Source organism: Spodoptera frugiperda, chromosome 8 (assembly GCF_023101765.2).
Source record: "Spodoptera frugiperda isolate SF20-4 chromosome 8, AGI-APGP_CSIRO_Sfru_2.0, whole genome shotgun sequence".
Lineage (NCBI taxonomy): Eukaryota > Metazoa > Arthropoda > Insecta > Lepidoptera > Noctuidae > Spodoptera > Spodoptera frugiperda.
In genome coordinates this window covers 5,028,385-5,048,705 of record NC_064219.1, presented here as the reverse complement: position 1 = coordinate 5,048,705, position 20,321 = coordinate 5,028,385, and the positions used below count along the sequence as shown (strand labels likewise).

The following is a 20,321-nucleotide window of genomic DNA, read 5'->3' as shown; positions in this document are numbered from 1 at the left end:
ATAAGTCCACGATGTTTTCCTTTACCGTTTGCCAACATACATCATCATCATCATTATCAGCCGAGAGACGTCCATTGCTGAACAAAGGCCTCCCCCTTAGTCCTCCACATACCAACAACACTAACAACATACATACATACATACTCATGTAAACTTCAGGAACGTCAACGTGAGGAAAACTTAAACTCGAATAACATAATAAAAACCAAATTTTCAATATTAATCTACGTTTATTTTCACTTAAGCTTACACATAATTATAATATAAAGTCAAAGTTTGTCAAAAGGAAGCTGTATATAGCTCATTTGTTGTTATAAAATACATTTTTATAAATTTAAAAGCACCTAACGATTTATTATATCTAGTCACTTTGATTTAGCAAGAGCGGCAGAGAGGATATAACCGTGCTAAGTCTGTCGTGGGTTGCGGATTATCAAGCAAATCATAGATGTACCCATATATAGTACTGTAAAGTTAAGTTTAAAAGGCCTTGAAAATTGAATATAAATTTTGTTTTATACCACGACGGTGGCAAGAAAGCGCACGGCCCATTTGATAATAAGTGGTTACCGTGCTTGCAACACTTGTACATGCGCTTTGCTGACCCTTATACCGAAATACAATTAATGTATAAGATTTAATATACATACGTGCCGCCTATGAAAGGAAATGCAATGATATTAAAATGGCGCCACTGTAGCTTTACAGCGGTTAATCGATCACTGAGCAGTGGAAGAGGGACGGAGCTATACAACCTACATAGCTCCGCACTGATCAGTGATCGCCCATTCTGACACAATTGTAATAGCAGACTAAGGCCCCAGTACTCAACATTCAATGATCAATCCGCCTTTGCTATCACAAAGTAAAAAATACATCTACTGATTGTGTGCGCGTTCTTGTGACGTATATGTCATCTCGATTTCTTCGGTGGAGCGTGGTGACCTGACTGGTGTGACTGTGAGCGAGGTAGGGGCCGTGTCCTGGCCCTGCTCCACGGAGGCTGTCACCAACTCCGTGGTCACCGTTGGCTCAGACCGAACCGATACGTTGTCACGTTTACTCGGCGAGCTCTGGTTAGACCGTTGGTGGTATTTCTGAGTCTTCAATAGGTGGGGGATTACTTTCTGTAAATTAAAATTAGTTTTTTTTATTAGAGGATAGTTAGTAGAATGCAAGTTGACTTTGATGTCGATGCATTTGACTTTCGTTTCATCATTTTAGATAAAAAAATATGGGTGTTGCCAGTGCCGGATTAAGGGCACGCGACGCGGGGACTGTAGCAAATGTGAACATGCGGCCCTTGAGTTACATTGCCTAATGAATTTAAGGATGTAAATAATCCAGATCTTTAACAGTATTTTTTTTTTGTCATTAGTATATTTTTATTTTATGGTTTTTGAAGTCGGTTTTTTGTTGATTTGGGCACAGGCGCTGGGACCCCATATAGCGCGGGCCCCGTAGCATTTGCTGTAAGTATTTAAAATAGGTATTAATAGAGTGCAGTTTAACCTGCTGTGGGTCTTTAGCGAGGTAGACATCAGTGCGTCGTAGCACGAAGTCTGGTGCGGTGAGACAGCGCGCCAGCAGTAGGGCGGCGGCGCAGGCCCAGCTGGCCAGCACTCCTGCGCATGTCCCTCGGGTAGCTGCTACCCGCGCACCGAAACCCCATGTGGAGTTCCACCCCAGCTCCAAGAATGGATCTACTGATGAGCAACTGGAAATATAAAGAGGCTATTTGAATACGACATTTATTTAGACTAACTTTCTATGTCTAGTAAGAATTTTTGGCGTACCTAAGTTTCTTGTTTCTTTTGTTATTTTTTTACGCATGCTATTTTGATACTTACGTAGTTGTATTAGTGACCTCGTAGAAGGCTGCACAAAAGGCGTGCATACCTTGGTTGGTTAAGGCGAAACTGTGGCCAGTCACTCCTACCATCACCAGCGCGAACAGAAGCGCTGGAGTGAGGATTCTCCATGGTTGTTGAAGCCTGAACAAATATATTGTGTTTAGTATAAAAAAGTAACACTTATATAAGTATTACTTTATATACTTTATGACTATATAGTCATAATATACCTATCTACTTGAATCTAAGCGACTGTTTAGTCAGTTTGTACGTACACCCAATTATAATACCTACAATGGTTTTCAGAGCCTTTTCTTTTAGAAAGACCGGGGTCTAACGTCTGTCAACTGCTAACTAGGAGATTTTAGTGATTAATTTGTAACAATAATCAATAATAAGCAGAATTATGTCTTCCACATAAAAGCCACGAAACAAATTATTTTTAATTAGTCGTCGTTAACAAGACTTCAAATCTTCCGCGTGACCTCCTTGGACTCAAGCCAACCAGCGTTGTTCTGAATTTAAATACGAATTTTGTCTTTAATAATTTTTGTTTTTTAATCTGTTTGGACCAGGGTAAGAAATAAAAACTTTATGAACATCCTATTGTCTCATCGGCGATTGCCCTTTGAACAAAATGCTAATTAATAATTTCAAACATACCTAATTACTGGATTTGAATAAGGATAATAATAATGGGTATTTCGACTAAAAATAATGTAGGCACTTACCAACTTGAATTAGGACAATTACAATTACATTATTTTTAGTTAGACCTACTTTGGCATTATACTCAGGCTGTAGTCACTTTGAGTATTTTTCCTGTATGTATGTATATTAATTATTTTCCTCATATAAATAAGTGACGGTTATTGCTATCGAGTAACTTTTATAATAAAATAACTAATAAATGCCTAGTCGCTTAGTCACCTTGGTAAATGACCTAAGGCTTGGGCGTGCAGACGAGAGAATAAACACGGGGTTCTCTTTTGTCTCATCTCTAGGCAGATTTGAGTTGGTAATTAAAGAATTTACATGTTAGATGATCAGATAATTATTGTTTGGTAACGTATGCCCATGAGACGCAATTAAATTATCTTTAAAATGAGAGTACTTTCTCTGAAACGAATTTTATTTTTAAAGTTATATAGAGTGTTCAGCGTTCTGAGTTCTTTAAAACTAAAAATCGCTAGTGACTCCGTTTCTTTGCTCCCAAGTGTAGCTTATTAAGACTGGTCAAACACAAATTGTATATTTACTGACAAAATAACTCCATTCATACCCAGTCCTGGCCCGTCCTCCCCTAGGACACATGGTGAACATGGTGATCCATACTGAAGCGAAGATCATGGACATCAGGGGCATGTACTCAGCAAACTGGCAGTCTCCATTGGACTCGAACAAAGTCCTCGTCGTGTCCAACGCTAGGCGATGTGTTTTATTTTCTGTAATCAGTTTGAAAAGGGAAATAAGTGCAATATCCTTTTTGTGCTTATCAGTACCTTTAGAATGAGTTTGCTTTACGAAACGAGAGCGCGTTCGGCGCTTGGATTGGTTGGTTTATTCGAGCCGGCCAATCAGAGTGCCGAACGCGCTTTCGTTTCGATTACTTTAAACGTAAAGCAAACTCGTACTAAGGGTACCGATTGGTTAGTTTATTCATGTCAAACTCGTACTAAGGATACAGAACAAAAAGGTGGTGTCTGTTTCGATTGCTCAAGCATAGTATCGTAGAAGAATACATCGACATTGTATTTACATACGATATTGGATATGGTCGAACTGTCGAAACGAATGCCAAAAGGTGTATCTGCAATGCTTGGATATTCTACGCACTAACACAACCTCAAAACAAGGCCCTATATTCTCCAGCGTACATAGTATGCTTTATTATTTACGAAAAACCAAAACAACAAAAAAATATTCATCCTTTCATCTGAAAACGCATGCATTTCAAACATGTTTCAAAAATATTTACACGCACGCGCACGTGGCAATCTGAATATATGGAATTTCCAGTTAATTGAAGAGCAGAATCAAAACCAAATCATATTTGTTAGTAAATTTTACCTTACAGTGTTAGTAAATATTATTTTTGTGTACAAAACAATTCACACGCAAGGGAACGCAGTTGTATTTTGTATTGCCGTTACTTTTAAATTTCCTTTTCACGGAGAGAGTTACAGATAAAAAAGTAATCCAAGGCTTTTTGGCGGGACGTGACACTGGCCCTTAACAAAAAAGAAAGACGAAAAAAAAATATTAATTTCATGTCGACTTAGACGGCATAACATGTAGCTCTTGTACCTATTCTTAATACTGCATGAAATATTGCATGTATTCTTTTATTTGTTATATTTATAACTTATGTGTAATGCAAATATAAAATATATTTTAAGATATTTATCTTTATCTTTCATTAAGCCACACCTAGTTCCTAAAATATTCTCTATAACAAAGTTTATTTCAATTGGTACTACATTAGCGCAGTATCCATCAATAATAGGAGTTTAATAAAAACATTTACATAATAAATCAGTAAAAGTACTCGTAATTCTATTGTTTCGTGTTTAAATGCAATGCTTATTTCTGTAGTCGTTCACATGAAGTTAATGGCTCATAAAACTTATTTTCTCGATAAAAGTAATGATAACTCATTGGACTGATTGGTCGACTGGTCGCAACTTCGCAAGTACGTGAAGGGGTCGTGTTCGATTCCCAGGTCGGGCAAAGTATTACTGAGCTTTTTCGGTTTTTCGAAAATTTCTCAGTAGTAGCACGGAGTCTGGAATCGTGTCCAGCAATAGGCTCACCCCCTATTTCATCGGACTTATAACACAAATGGTGAAAAGTGGGTGTACATTGTATAGCGGCATTACGGGTCGTAATGAGCACCTCTGCCTACCCCTTCGGGGATAAAAGACGTGACGTTACTTCTAGTAAAGATAAAAAGTGCAACATTAACCGTACCAGTGAGAAAAGTCTCGCCTTCCAACGTTGGGACTTCAGTAGTAGTCGTTTCATTTCCATTGGTCTCTCTCTTCACCTTCTCACTGCCATCAGCGTTGAGGACGGTCGTGTTACCTTGAGCATCGTCAGTTACATTCTTAAAGTCATGTGTTTCACTTATATTTTGAGCTTTCAGTTCTACCGTGTGGAACTCCAGTTTGCGTGGGAACAGCACGCAGTTGTTGTCCACCAGTTGCATGGTGTTCTGTAGGAACACGTAGTTGGTGATGCCGAAGACCGCGGCACATACGTACAGGATTATGTGCCATGCTGGAATAGAAAAAGGGTTTTGTTTATGTTTTATCGGATATCACTACATAGTATATAAAACAAAGTCGCTTTCTCTGTCCCTATTTCCCTTTCTAAACGGATTTTTATGCGACGGTTTTTTTAATTAGAGTGATCCAAGAAGAAGGTTTATATGTATGTATAATACGTGCATAATATATCACTATTGTACATTTGTACCCATGCGAAGTTGGGGCACGCTAGTAGGAAATAAAATATGAACCATCAGAAATAACAGAGTACCTTCCTAGGAAATAAAAATTCTCTTGCAAAGTGCAGTTCGTAGGTCGTTGTAGTATTTGTTTAGCTATTTGCTATTTTTAATTCGATGTCAGACACGTCATAACTTTTCTATAAAAGTCACTTCATTGCAAATTGCGAAACTAGTACAAAGATCTACCAAAGGTCTACATATGAAAATAGTTTTATATGGGAAGTTATTAATTATTAAGTATTTTACGAGGTCACTCGACTGGTTTCGTGGCACACTAGGAGTCCATACTCATTAAGTATGTGACATACGAGATCACTCGACATAACACAAAAATTGCAAATGAATAGTTTTAAAAATTCTATATAAGTATACTACGTTACATAGGTTTGCAAGTTGCATTAACAACTCTGAATGACTTTTAGGTCATCGTTTTAAAATTCAACCGGCCTCAAAAAGGTGTGTGTGCGTAGAGTACATCGTGAGGTCATAGTGACATAAGACCGATAAACGATGAGTACATGAATACATGCGGGATCCACCATGTTATCTGCCTGATTTCATTTGCGATTAGAATTTAATTTTATCGACCTGCATATGCTATTTGTAGACGGGAGTTTATACCTGACAATGAGATAGGGAATTTCAAATGGATTTTCTTAGATATTTATTGGATTAATCGGGGGTTTAGTCTTAACTAGCGACTACGGCACAGTTTGACCCGCTCTACTTAGCTGCTATTGGTCATAGCATGATGTTTTATAGCCTGTAGCCTTCTTCGATTAGTGCACTATCCAACACAAAAAGAATTATTCAATTAGGTTTAGTAGAACCAGAGATTAGCGCGTTCAAACAAACAAACTCTTCAGTTTTATAGATAAAGTATAGATCTGGTTAGTTTTGCAAGCATCTCTGCATACTACAAATTCAGAATCTTAATTTCAAACTGCAGTGCTTGCTTTATAAATGCAGGTAAATCAGCGCATGTATGTAAATTCAGACACGGCAGACTATCTGTTTTATATTTTGCAATAACCGATGCCATTTATATCTCAACCATTCAGATTCATAACATTGAAATTGAAACATTTGTACTACCGATTCTGGAACATCGTGTTTAGTGTTTCAGTAGCTTTTTTTTTTTTTTTTTTTGAGGGGTGAAAGTCGTCCTTTGACTGATCTCGCCTTGGGCGAAGTGAGAGGGAGTGTCAGACTCTTACTGACTAAAAACTACCCTGTTCTTTCTCTTGCTTTGAGCCGGAGCCCCGATAACCTTTGTAATGTATTAGTACCTACGAGTACATTTTAATAGAATCACACTATGTACCTTCCTATTATGGGGTAATAATGGCAAATAGAAAGTATACCAATTTCTATCAAAAGAGAAACTCGAATTGTATAATGTAAGCTAGAACCATTTATCACGTAAAGTAGTTCAGCGATGCATATTGAGTCACCTTTATCGCAAAACGTCTGTTAAAGATAACCAGACCATTACAATGAGCGTATTCACACATAAGACTCATTTGTGTACCTATGAGTGAAAAAAGGTGATAAGAATATTCAGACTTGTACGTACCTTACATTTTTTTTTCAAGGGCAAAAATCTTCTAATGACTTTTCCCGTGCTTGGTTGAGGCGGTAGGGATGTGCGACTCCTACAGACTAAAAACCACTCCGTTCCTTCTCCTGCTTTGAGCCAGATACATAGTATTTATTCTAAGAGTGCTTTTGGATGCGTGCTAAGGGCTTTCCTACTATCGATACATCGATACTGCGGCATCTTCCTCGCACAGTTACTTAGATTAACTAAACTATTCTATCTTAGATTATAATTTCACAGCTTATTATTACATCTTCGTAGCATAGCTACATAGCATATCTCTGGTGGAAGAACACCCTGAAGGAGTAATTTCTAGGTATCTGCAATTTGTGTCTAGCCGCTAGACTATTGGCTTTTAATTGCGCAGCCATTTTGGCTATACAACATGTCCATACCAAATATGTTTCGATAAATAGCCTAGATAATTATAACTGCATGCAATTTTGCTGGCCATAATTGCAGTTTGCGGCTATATTTAGCAGAAAAATATTGTCCGTTCAGAAGTACTTTGAAGAAGAACTCATTCTAACTTGATGGCAATTTTGTGTCTTGTTTAAGTTTAATGGAGATAATTTCTTTATCATCAGGAATCGAGCTTTTTTTTAGGGGGAAAATCATCCAATGACTTCTCCCGCCCTGGGCGAGGCGAGAGGGAGTGTCAGACTCTTGACTCATTTCGTTCTCACCTTTCCACACATTAAGTTGCCTGGAGGATTTCTCCTCCAAATCGTAGTAGTCGTATAAAAGTATCGTCATGTTTTCTTCACTCCATGTTCATGAAGATCTGGAATAGATAGAAAATAAACTTTAATTAGAATCACGTAAGTACATTTTCGTAGGAGCGTCCCTCGCGTCCGGCATTGGTTCAAGCCTGTTTTTTTTTTTTTTTTTTTTTTTGAGGGGGAAAATCATCCAGTGACTTTTCTCGCCTTGGGCGTCACACTTGCACGCACGACAAGCAATGGATAATCGGACAATCAAATTTACCCGCAATGACTCTCAGGAGTGTGTTCGAGCTACCTCGGACTCTCTGCAGTAGCGACGCAGCAAGCTTACGTCTGATGACAGCGAAGTCATCATCAGTTTACGCACCAGCAATCATACCTGAGGCACTGCAGAAAAGTGGCAGCTTACGCTAAATATTGTGTTGCCCGGAACGTCGAAACAGCGGGATCGGGTCGGCGAGCAAGGGTAGCTCGCCGCTCAACCAGAACCAGACCCGTGCGTTCGGCGCATCGCGTTCTGTGCGCGTCTCAAAGAGCCATTAGATCATCGCAGATGGGGCCCAGTAGGACTGATGCTGCGTACTACCTAGCGGGTTCATCGGGGCTCCGGATCAAAAAGCAAGAGTAGGAACGGGATGTTTTTTAGTCAGTAAGAGTCTGACACTCCCTCTTGTCCTCTCGCCCAAGGCGGGAGGGAGAAGTCATTGCATGATTTCCTCCCTTGAAATAAGGAGCGTTTGTAATTCTATTATATAAGACTCAAAAAATAAATATTCCAAAACAAATTAATATGCACTAAAAAAAAAGTGATAATTGAATATTTTTCAACAATTGTAGATCAACTAACTTTACTAACTCATCACACACATTATAATGTAAGGGTACAATTATTGAAGCTTCTGGAGTGGTTCAGTGCTAAGATGGGTTTGTTATTTACCTATTATCACAACAAAATATTACAGTTTTACACCAGTTGTAAGTAGGTACTCAACCACCACTTTAAGCCCGTGCACAACTAGCACGTAGTTGTTGGCGTTTCCTAGGCTGACACCGACTCCAAAAATAACAATAATTGTACCTTTACATTATAATGTGTGTGATGAGTTAGTTAAAGTTAGTTGATCTATTAAATTGTTGAAAAATACGCAATTATTTCTACTTAGTGCATATTAATTTGTTTTGGAATATTTATTTTTTGAAACCGGTTTTTTTTTTGTTAAAATTGTAATTTCTTGATTTTTAGTGAAAACTTATTTGAGTATGGGTCGACCTATTAAATGCGCTGCTCATATGAGACAGCGCCGTTTAAATGAATAATACAAATATCCATCCATATTGACGCATAATTACCTTACTTTCAAATGTATATTAACCTGATACCCTAACTTATGATCTGCTGAGCCGACAGCTAACAGTTCATAAGCTACTACATAGTCAGTTGTAAAACACACAAACAGATTAGATACCCACATAGGTATACAGTCATGTAACTCAGACAGCACATCAACTACCCATCATTCTAACTGTCCTGAATTTTGTGGTTACTGAGAAAGATAAGCTAGTATGCATCACTTCAACGTAAACGCAGAGCTCATTCTGCTCATTTTAAGGAGTTCCCTGGATTATCTTCCACATTTACTGGTCAGACCTTAAAAACAATTATATGGAACCACACTGCCATCGTACTGATTCAAACACCAAAATAATTTCTCAAATCGGACTATAACTGCCAGAGATTTGCCCCGGTAAACCAAACAGATTAGGTACCTACATACACCGGTAAATCAGACAGCACATCAAGCCCCCTCATTCTATACCAGATATGCTACTACTGTCCCAGTGGCGGATTAAAGGTCCAGAGCGCTCTAGGCAATCACTTTATCGGCGCCCCTGTACCAGCCATAAATGGCCATCCTAATACTAAAAATTTTAACTTGTTGTTTTTGCAATTACGATGACGTTGTATCATCAAACCCTAGACTTTAGTAGACCAGGACCCTTGTACTTACGCTAATGCTTGTAGATATAGATTGTGTAAAAGCTTAAATAATTTATTATTATTAATAAATGAAACAAAATAAGTTTTGTATATTTGTTTAATAAATAATTGTATCAATTTGCTAATTGAATGTAATATTATAGATGCATCCTTAACATTTGACGGGTGCCCTGCAAATTTTGCTATGGCTAAGATTTTAGGTTGTAATTTGGAGTCACCAGAAAATATCACACCCTTTTTCAAAGTTAATGGACAAGAGATTGTTATAATTCCAGACCCCGCGCAGATGTTGAAATTAGTTAGAAATACACTTGTTCAAAAAAAGAATTATTAGATGCAGAGGGTTGAACCATTTCGTGGCAGTATATTGAAAAATTAAATGAATTGCAAGAAAGAGAAGGTGTTCATTTAGCTAACCGTCTCAAAAATCAGCATGTTAACTTTACAAAGCAGGTTATGAAAGTAAAATTAGCCGCGCAAACTTTCAGCAATTCTGTTGCCATTGCCAAACCATGAAATTGCCAGAGTTTTCAGGATCAGATGCCACAGTCGAATTTTAGTTCGATTTGTAAAGTTATCAAATCTACGTGCTACAATATTACTTAACCACCCGAAAGCTCCGCCAATGTTAACCGCCAGTCAACTGGATGGTATTAGAGATCTTATAAATACTTTAAAACCCATGGAAGCTGTGACAAAAGAAATATGTGTAGAAAAATTTGTAACATCAAGCAAAATTATACCAATAGTATCCTGTCTTATAAAACATATAGTGCTATAAAGACGGAAACGGATGTTGGCTCTGCAACCAAAAATTATTTATATTATAATTATTGGAAGAATTAAGTAAGAGATTCAGTACAGTGGAACAAGTACATGTTTTAGCTACCACGACACTACTGGATCCGAGGTTCAAGAAAATTCATTTCTCTGACAAATTAGCATGCTCCAGAGTTATTAATAAAATTAATAATATGATTGTAACTTCAAAACAACAATTAGAGAACAATACAAATCATGAAAATCCAGAAAAAAATTTGGAAATCCAGATGAAGGAAGCAGAAGAATCTAACATTTGGGAATTTCACAACAAGTTGGTAAGAAATCAGCTGCAATCAGAAAGTCAAGGAGACGGTTTACGAGATGAATTAAAACATTATTTAACACAGCCTGTCGTCGACTTCGAAACGTCAGACCCTATCACATATTGGTATCAGCAAAGAAATTCCTTGTACGGCTCAATAACACCGATTGCCAACAAATACTTTTGCATAGTTGGAACATCTGTTCCATATGAAAGGCTTTTTTCTGTTGCAGGCAATGGTCTCCGTATATTCTAAAAAGGTAGAAATAATTCTGTTTTTTTTTTCTGTGTTTCATGTTTAACCCGTTTTATTGTATTTTAAAGATTAACTAAAGATTTAAAAAAATCGTTAAGATTGATCAGTATTCTTCAATCTTTTTTTTGGTACCTATTCTTTTCTTTATTCTAGGCATTACGGTTCAGTAGCTATATAGGTTTTTTGTTACGATGAACTTGCGAGTCGCGCGCGGTTCGGATGCCGTGCGCGGCTGGACGTTAGAGAGATAAACGGTCGCGCGGGCCGGACGTTTGAGTGGTTATATTGATGCACCACTAGGTTTCTTTTTTAATTCACTCATTCTTTGAGAAATACTCTAAAAGGTAATTGATACACACAAATACCACAGCGAGAAAGTAAACAATAGGAGCGTCGAAGCGCGCGTAACTGACTGACGACGACGCGACGTGACGACAAAACTTAGTTGCCGCCACCGCGCTAGCCGCGCCTCTACCCCGGCGGCAGGGATCTCCGGAATCTATTGCATGCAAAGTAACATCCGACGCTCGAGAACGACGCAACGACGCAACAAACGCGCAATATTGCATAATACGAGTATATCGATGCTTGTGTTGTGCAATATAATCTATTACAGATCAGCATTTAATTCTTAATCGTTGATATGTTATTGTCTTTATTTATTTAAAAATTCTGAGATCCCGCGCCCCTTGTAACTACGCGCCCCTAGGCACGTGCCTAGTTTGCCTTATGGATAATCCGCCTCTGATCTGTCCTGAATATTATGGTTACTGAGAAAGATTAGCTAATATACATCACTTAAACTCAAACGCAGAGCACATTCTGATCATTTTTGCAGGAGTTCCCTGGATTATCTTCCACATTTATGGTCAGACTTTAAAAAAAATGCATGGGACCACACGTACATCGTACTCTTTCAAATACAAAAAGAATTTCTCAAATCGGTCTATAACTGCCGGAGATATCGATTAACACAGCAAGAGTAGGAACGGTCGAATTGAGAACCTCCTCCTTTTTTTGAAGTCAGTTAAGAATAAGTTGGGTTTTCTGACACTCCCTCTTGTCCTCTCGCCCAAGGCGGGAGGGAGAAGTCATTGCATGATTTCCTCCCTTGAAATAAGGAGCGTTTGTAATAAGTTATAGACATATATTGTTTGGTTTGGCAAAGTTCTTGTCCATTTGACCCAATAATGTAAATTAATTAAATAGATCAGCCATTTATTACTGCTGTTGTGGGTCAATTAGCGTATTGAATTGACGTGTCCCTGGGGTCTATAATTTACGATCAGAATTAATGTTCTGAGTTCATTCCTTATGGAGTCGAAACTTCGTGTTTTGCTCATATTTTGCCGAAAGTAGGACAAATTCGCCATGTAATATTGGAAATTCGGTGAACACAATTGGCGCCAATGTCGGTTTTAAATTAAGATTCGAACACAATTGGCTAATTTTAGACTAAAGTGTTAGTGGCCAGTGAGCAGTTAATTTTACTGTTTCCTGATAGTTAGCTGAATTTTCCCTTTGTTATTTCATTGTTTTTGTGCTAATAGTTTCTCAGAGCCAATTTACTAAAATGTGGCAATTCCACACCTCATTGTGTTATGCACAAATGTTCACAAGTTCAGCAATAAAACAATGTAAAGGTCACTAAATAATGTAAAATTAACCCAGTTTTGTATACAAAAGGCCAGTGATGTGCTTTGTATGCCGTTTAGTCGCCGGCGCCGCTCTCGTGCGTACAAACAGCGCATCATCTGTCAGACTTTCAACATTGAATTATTTCTAACCATCACATCACCGACCGTAAAAGAGACACGTAAATATAGTTAAAATGAGATCAATGCACCTTGGCCAAATAGTTCTCTTGACTGATGTAACTGAGGTCATCAGATTGATGACTTTTGAATTCTTTGTTGTACGCAAAGTACTTAGTTATTCAACCTCGTTCAATGAAAACCCTGCCCTATCCCATTTTGGCAGGTTCTTTGGCAAACACGTATTTTAATCGGACTGTTTTTTTTGCTCCCAAAGGACTCATTCAACATTGCATATAGGTACGTTGTTGCATAAGCACCCTAATACAGGAAAGGAATCTCTTTTTACTCTTTTGTGGCGAGTTTGTAAGTGACTAATGGTGTAAGCAAGAATATGAAAATCCAAAGCATTTTCCTTTTTTCTATAATAGCAGTTATGATATTGTAACTAAACAACATTTTGAAGATAGTTGATCCGCTTTTAAACCGTTTCGAAATATGCTATAGAGAATATAACTGCAAAGGTCCAAGGGCAAGGCTGGAGTCGTGTTCAGACAAAAATAATCGCTGGAAATAGCAACAGGAAATACCTACATAAACTATATACCAAGCCGAAGCCAAACGTTAGTTATTGGGAGTTAAATTATGTTATAAAATGTATATTTAGCTTTTAACATCTTTTGAAGACTGGCGCTATTGTTGCATACAACATTTTCACTTCAGTTTTCAGTCCATCAATTGTTTTTCTTTACAAAAATGTTTCGTAGGAATGTTTTTTTTTTATGTAAAATGGAAATAAAACATAAAGATCTATTAACAATGCAATTAATTTACATCTATACTATTATATGAAGCTGTAGAGTTTGTTTGTTTGTTTGAACACGCTAATCACCGGAACTACTGCTCCGATTTGAATAATTATTTTTGTGTTGGATAGCGCATTTATCGAGGAAGACTATAAAACATTACGCTACGATATATAGGAGCTGAGAAGAGAGGGTGGAACCTTGCGGAAGTAGCTAGTAAGTGTTAAATTGCTACGATGCAGCGGAATCTTTTTACACCCCTGAATGAAAAATGTTCAATACAAGAAAACCCTCATGCTATTCGTTAAAAGAACATACCTACCTATACATTTTGTAAAGACAAATGAAAACATTGAAACTGTCACGTCAGTAGGTCCCACGTCTGCACGGTATTTATTGGCTAATGTCACCAGCATCGAAATAAACTTAGAATGATTGTCTCATCGCCTCGATGTATTGCAAGGCAGTGAGGAGTCACGATCATAGTGACTATGTTTGACCTGATTATTATATTGTGTACCTATAGGTACACAATATGCCTAGGTTAGAGCGGTACCACGGATCACGAGGTAATAGTTTTAAAGTATTTGAAATTATAGATATAAAATGACTATTGTCTAAAGTTTAGACTCTAAACTATGCATGTATGGCCATCTCTCGAAAAGTGGATACTCATAACATATGTATTTATATACCGTTGTGAGGTCTTAAAAATGCTGCAATAATTGATAGAGATCATCACTGCCACTACTGGTTTGTGAAGCATTGCGTTGTTTTTGGCTAAGACGTAGTTCTATCCTAGAACTACTAGTGCGTAGTTCGTAATTATTAACTTCTCAATAAGGTTAACTAACATTTCATTTAACTAGACTCTAACTAGGTATATGAACTCATAATGTTTTCCTTCCTGTAAGTATAGTACCTTTTCCAGATATGCGCGTTAGGGACTTTTGATCCAAATTAAAATTTAGTGCAATACCTCACAATCAAAACTGCTTTTTAAGGAACAAAGTCAAAGCATTTATTTCAATTAATCCTAAATTAAGCACTTTTGAGACGTCAAATTAAATTGTCCGTCAGTCTGTCAGTGAAGCTAGGTGGTCTTTCGAACTATATTTGAAAGTATTGATAACACTAGGATTTTTCCAGTTTATGGTTATTTATTTAAATGAACAGAAATCACGATGCACATTATACTGAGCGAGTCAGATGCAAACATGATACGAAGTACTTATTAGAACCTTTACTTATTTGTTGCAATGACGTGTGTTCGGGAGCAATGAATGAGACGTGTTTGTCTTATGAATATCTTTAATTGACTAAACTTATATGACTAACTTACACTACTTATAGGCGCGAGGTGTCACACACACTACACCTCCCCCGTTTTTGCCGATTATATTAATACATTTTTTTTTGAAATTTAAACCTAACAGAAAAAAAAGTCTAAATATATTAACCTACATCGGACTGTGGACAATTGTTACAAAATGTTGAATTCTATTATCTATTTATCACTGCTACAGGTTTTATTTTTCATAATAATATAATCATTCTCCGTTAACATTAACCCTTATTATCTTTATAACTAGGTACACATTAATATATTTTATTTTATTTAACGTATTTCACTACCATTACCGTAAGGTACATACATAACATTATACACATGTGAGCACATTACATTTATACAGCTCTATAGTAATGTTCTTAAAAACTTCTGCCCAAATTAAATGTTGTTTTTCTCTGTTCAACATATTGAGTGCCGCACTAAGGCTGCCTGTCCACCAGAGCGGAGCGATCATTTAACTATCACAAACCAACATAACACAATCTAATTGAATTGCTTGGAGACAAAATTATACGGAGAAATCAGCCTTCAGTCACACGCCAAAACTTGGACCAAGTCATTCCAAATTATCTAAAACCAACTTACAAACTCTTTAGTGGACAGGGAGTTGCGAACTAGTTTAAAAATTCATACAAAACCGGTAAGCGGAGCGGGGATGCAAGGCAGCGGAGCGGTAGAAACGGAGCGGGGAAGCGGAGCGGGGAATGATGATATGTATGTAATATAGAATTGTTCAAATAGTATACGGTAAGTAATTCGGTTTCTTCTGACTTTCTTCTTCCTCAAGCAATGTAAGGTAATATAAAAAACGTATTAACTTTTTCGATAACATGTCTGCTGTCACTGACATTTTGGCGTAGAACTAAACCAATCGCCCGCCGCCGGGAGCTCGAAATGACTCGTCGCGTACTCGCGGCCTAGCTCCGCATATTGAAAAACACAGTGGCAACTCCGCTCCGCATTACTTTCTCGCTCTGCTCCGCAGCCTCGCTCCTCTCCGGTGGACAGACACAGTACGCAACTCCGCTCCGCATTACTCCGTTTCGCCGCTCCTACTGCCTCGCTCCGCTCCGGTGGACAGGCAGCCTAAAGGATTATAAAATGAATATTTCCTTTAAGTTTATGGTCTTTAAATAGAGATCTATTAGATGAGACTAAACCCCATTTAATTTTACACTAGTTTTAAGGCATTTGTTGCCAAAAAGTAATGATGACATAAATGACGGCTATGTAGGAATCTAGTTACTACCAAGTACTTAAAAGCTATATTACTATGGTATCCATTACTGACTATTTTGACGTAATAGTAGACTTTATTAATTGTAGATTTCCCTTGGGGTTCCACTTCACTGAGTTATCGGCGAATGACAACAATATACTCATAATATCTACCTAAGTAATGTAATACGATATTACCTGTTACAGCATGGTCATAGTATTACCTACTAGCTTTCCGCCCGCGGTTACGTAGGTACGTGTCTTTTAAGGGGTTGGGGACAGATTTCCAAAAATAAAATATACTTTTAGTCCACATACCAGTTTATAGCTTTCTATTTTTGAAATTCGGGGTTAGATAGAGACAAACCGCAGCCAGCCTACATCATTCTCCAATCCCCCAACTAACTTCACACAAAAATCGCAACACGACGTGAAGAAACGCCAAACAAACAAACAAAATACACTTTCTCAATTATTATATTAATAAGTATGAATACACTTGCCTACATGTAGAGACACTTAGACTAGATCGCGCCTACCCAAGAAATGTATTCATTAACTTACTTCAAAAAAGAAAGTTATCAGTTTTACATAATATCCTCATCCTCATTGTAGATTGTAATATCTACAAAGGTACCTATTTACCTAAATGAATTAATTTACTTTTTATTTATTGTCTTAAATAACTACTTATAGTGTCTATACTCATTTATAGCGTCTAGTAACAGATAATTTTACAAAATTAACTTAACTATGTAAATAGGTTATAAGGTACTTACTAAGTAAAACATAAAACTATTGACTTCTTGTAAGGCGAAAAACCATAAACTTTCTTGTTTCATATTCACACTTCGCCGTCTAGCCGGCCAACGTGCGAATCGTGACATCATTCCCAGTTAATTTTAATTATCGACACTGTATGAACGTATGAATTCCCAGAGTACATAAACACATTAACGACTCCACGCGTAATTAATTTCTATAATTTATGACTAGTTTTTTCGTTCACCTATTAGATATAGAAGTATGTATTTATTTTGAAACTTTCTTTAATTACTTTCTGTCAAAATAATTCACGACTTCATTGGAGAAGATGAAAAACAACGCTTTTTTACTACGCATTCCATTTTAAATGCTTTACCTATGTATCTAGATATTTAAAGGCACCCATTACAAGTAAATCTTTGCAAGTTACCTTTACGTAAAAGCCCATCTTTTACAGCAAGCATTTCAGTTATTTTACGTTTGCACAGTAAACATTGAATCGAAACAAATAAAGATGAAATAATAAAAAAACCAGTTCAGCAATATGCATTGCTGACGTAAATCCCAGCAGGTGCACCACCGTTTAAGAAGAGCAGAAATACAATCCGTTATCACGTAGACATCAACAAACGTGGATTCTGTCAGCAAACTGCAATTTGCTGACGATATATTTTCCGGTGATAGAATTACCTGACGCTAACGATTTTAGTCAGTATAAGATAATTTGGGATTGTGACTTATGACAGTAGATCTGAGCATGCATATCGGTTTGATAATTTACTCGCATCCCGTCACGGTATTGAAAGAAAATGGCTGCTATTTCCCGATTTTCTGACGATTTTTCTCATAATTTTCTTTCATAAGAATATTCTTGTAACAGTAACAATTACAATAAAAAGAGTAATTAGTATATGTGTTTGCAATAAATAGATTGAATTGAATTGAATAATTAGCAAAGTCTGACTATAGCTGTCCACATCTAATGCGAGTCATTGGCTATGTTCACACACAGCACATAATATACAAAAACTATTTAGGGGCTCTCGTTTTCATCTGATCGTGACCGAAATATTCCCAGATTCAGTATCTCAAAAATGTCGCTCTGAATTACATAGCAAGAGCATTCCCACACACACAACAGGTATAAAAAAAATCGTAGTAGTAAATGAATACCGTTATACTATAAATACACACAAACTATAATGTATATGTGTTGTCGTCTCGTAATCTCATTTACGGACATGACGCAATACTTCTATTTAATATTCTGTTTTTGTAGCCACACCTCGGCGCAAGCGCATGATTTGTGCGGTCTTTATTGTTACAATGTTTACTTTTTTTCCTCTTAATATTAGGAACTATTTCAATGTATAGGTACCTTGTGTACCTTGTGTAAGGTACCTACATAACCCTAACTTTATGCCTTCGGTACGGTACCTAGTGGGAGCGGTATTTTATTATGTAGAAAAAAATGTATTGGTTTATTTCTACGGCACCAATTTTTGTGATAAGATAAATATCCAGTCTACCACAGGGCGATAACAGTTCATTATAATTTATATTTTGAAGTGCAGTTTTATCATTTATTACTTTTACTGAACGTGTTAAATTACGTAAACTGAGATTCTACATAGCTAATATTATGCACTCTTGATGATATATTAATTTCACAAATGAAGACGATTGGATATTTGCATCCCCCTGGATGGTCAAGGGGGATCAAGGTGTGAGAAGTCATTATTAAGACAACTATTAAAAGTTCTGTATTTTAGTTAACCGAATAGCCTACTGTAATTTGTTTATTATGCTTTGGATTAGTTTACAGACTCGGCACTTGGATTGTACAAAAGGCAGAGAAGCCTTAAAATACCCAAATCAAGAGTGTCAATCACTCAATGGTGTCAGAAGCCGGTTATTCATTGAATTATGTTATGTATGACTCCATTATAGGATGTTCTAAGATCATTAAGCTATTAGTCACTCGTTTCTGCTATTTTTTGTAACTCTTGTAAGGAAAAAAAATAAAGAAGACAATAGAACTATATTATGGTCACTACCTATCCAATAAAAAACTTGTCGACAGGTCTAAAGAAATGTATCAGTTGCTTACAAGATGTATAAATAAAGTAGCTTTAGTTTGTATCAATAAATAATAATAGTATGAACTTGGAAATGTAGTGTAATCTTGATTACGTCAGGGCTTCGCCACCGGCCCCGTCTCGGCGTCGTCGGGGCCTCGAGACTTCGCAAGGTCAAGGATACGAAGAAGGACAAATGGTTCTGATCCTATCTGCAAAATTGGTGACAAACAGCTATTTGTAGGGATACAAAACACTCAATTGTTTATTTTATAGCTATGTAAAAACGTTTCCCTGTAAAAATACGCCTACGGGCACTACGAGTGTGAATTTATCATTTTAAACTCTATAGAAAAACGACTATTTTTACAAAATAGCCTTTAAAAATTACATAGTTATGTATGTTTATATGTATAAACAAATATTAACCTCTCTACCTATTAACTACTCTAACTTAAAGTCTACATTTAAAAAACTAAGAACCAATTTACAAAATTTATGAGACATTTAGGGAATTAATTTATTATTATCCTATTAGTGGCTCAGAAATACCCTAATATCCGCATGGAACGCGTTGCAGCAATAAGGCCATGAATATTATAGCAGCTTCCAACGATGTTTTCGGTAATAATTATATGGATCATGGTTGGTGCAAGAGGAAAAAAATATAACGAAACACAAACACGCCCGATAAATACATAAAATATAGAGCTACGTAACCCAACTGAAGTGTTCCCATATGCTTTGTTCAGTATAATTTTACCATCATCTCAATAACGGTAGAATTCCAAGCAAAATCAATACTCAGCATCCGACTTGGACCCGTTTCTCCCTATATTTAAGTCTAAAGCTTCTGTTAAAGATTATCTCATAATGTTGTCATTCATATTTTTTACCCAAACTTGTTTTTATTGTAAGTAGATACTTATTTAAGCAATAATAATAATCAAGATCGTACCTTAACAATAAATATGTCCGTTGAAGGCCCAAAGCATTTACAAGTAAGTGCTTCACAAACAACTCACATTTTTATTGATAAAATCTATATTTTTGTTACAATTATTTTGCTCTGAATTTCGTATCGGAATCTATAAACACGCGTTTATTCCGCTACGCATGCCGCGGTAACTAACTCCAATAGAATTCAATTCTATGAGATAAGCCGTTTTGAATTTGGAGCTCGCGAATGTGGTAACTGCGCGGTCAGGAAAGAGACAACACGAAAACATAAAAACATATGATATGTCTGAAAGAGATGACCGTATGTTTGCCAGTTAGTACCGCCAGATAACCTCCAAACTTTTGACAGTTTTGTTTACGT

General features: G+C 36.8%; 1 protein-coding gene across 2 annotated transcripts; it reads right to left on the bottom strand.

The window, feature by feature from the left end:
* Window positions 1-210: 210 nt before the first annotated feature.
* Window positions 211-20,149, bottom strand: LOC118275648 (uncharacterized). Of its 2 annotated transcripts, XM_035593681.2 has the most exons (8): window positions 19,959-20,148; window positions 7,651-7,748; window positions 4,824-5,132; window positions 4,007-4,084; window positions 3,136-3,298; window positions 1,851-1,994; window positions 1,513-1,717; window positions 211-1,127 (listed from the first exon to the last, which is right to left on the bottom strand). In XM_035593681.2, the coding sequence occupies exons 2-8, from the start codon at window positions 7,718-7,720 to the stop codon at window positions 879-881; spliced, it is 1,218 nt and encodes a 405-aa protein (XP_035449574.2). In that variant the 5' UTR covers window positions 7,721-7,748; window positions 19,959-20,148; the 3' UTR covers window positions 211-878. The 2 variants fall into 2 exon arrangements, with proteins under 2 accessions (XP_035449574.2, XP_035449575.2); XM_035593682.2 differs by lacking the exon at window positions 4,007-4,084 and having other exon boundaries at window positions 19,959-20,149.
* Window positions 20,150-20,321: the final 172 nt, after the last annotated feature.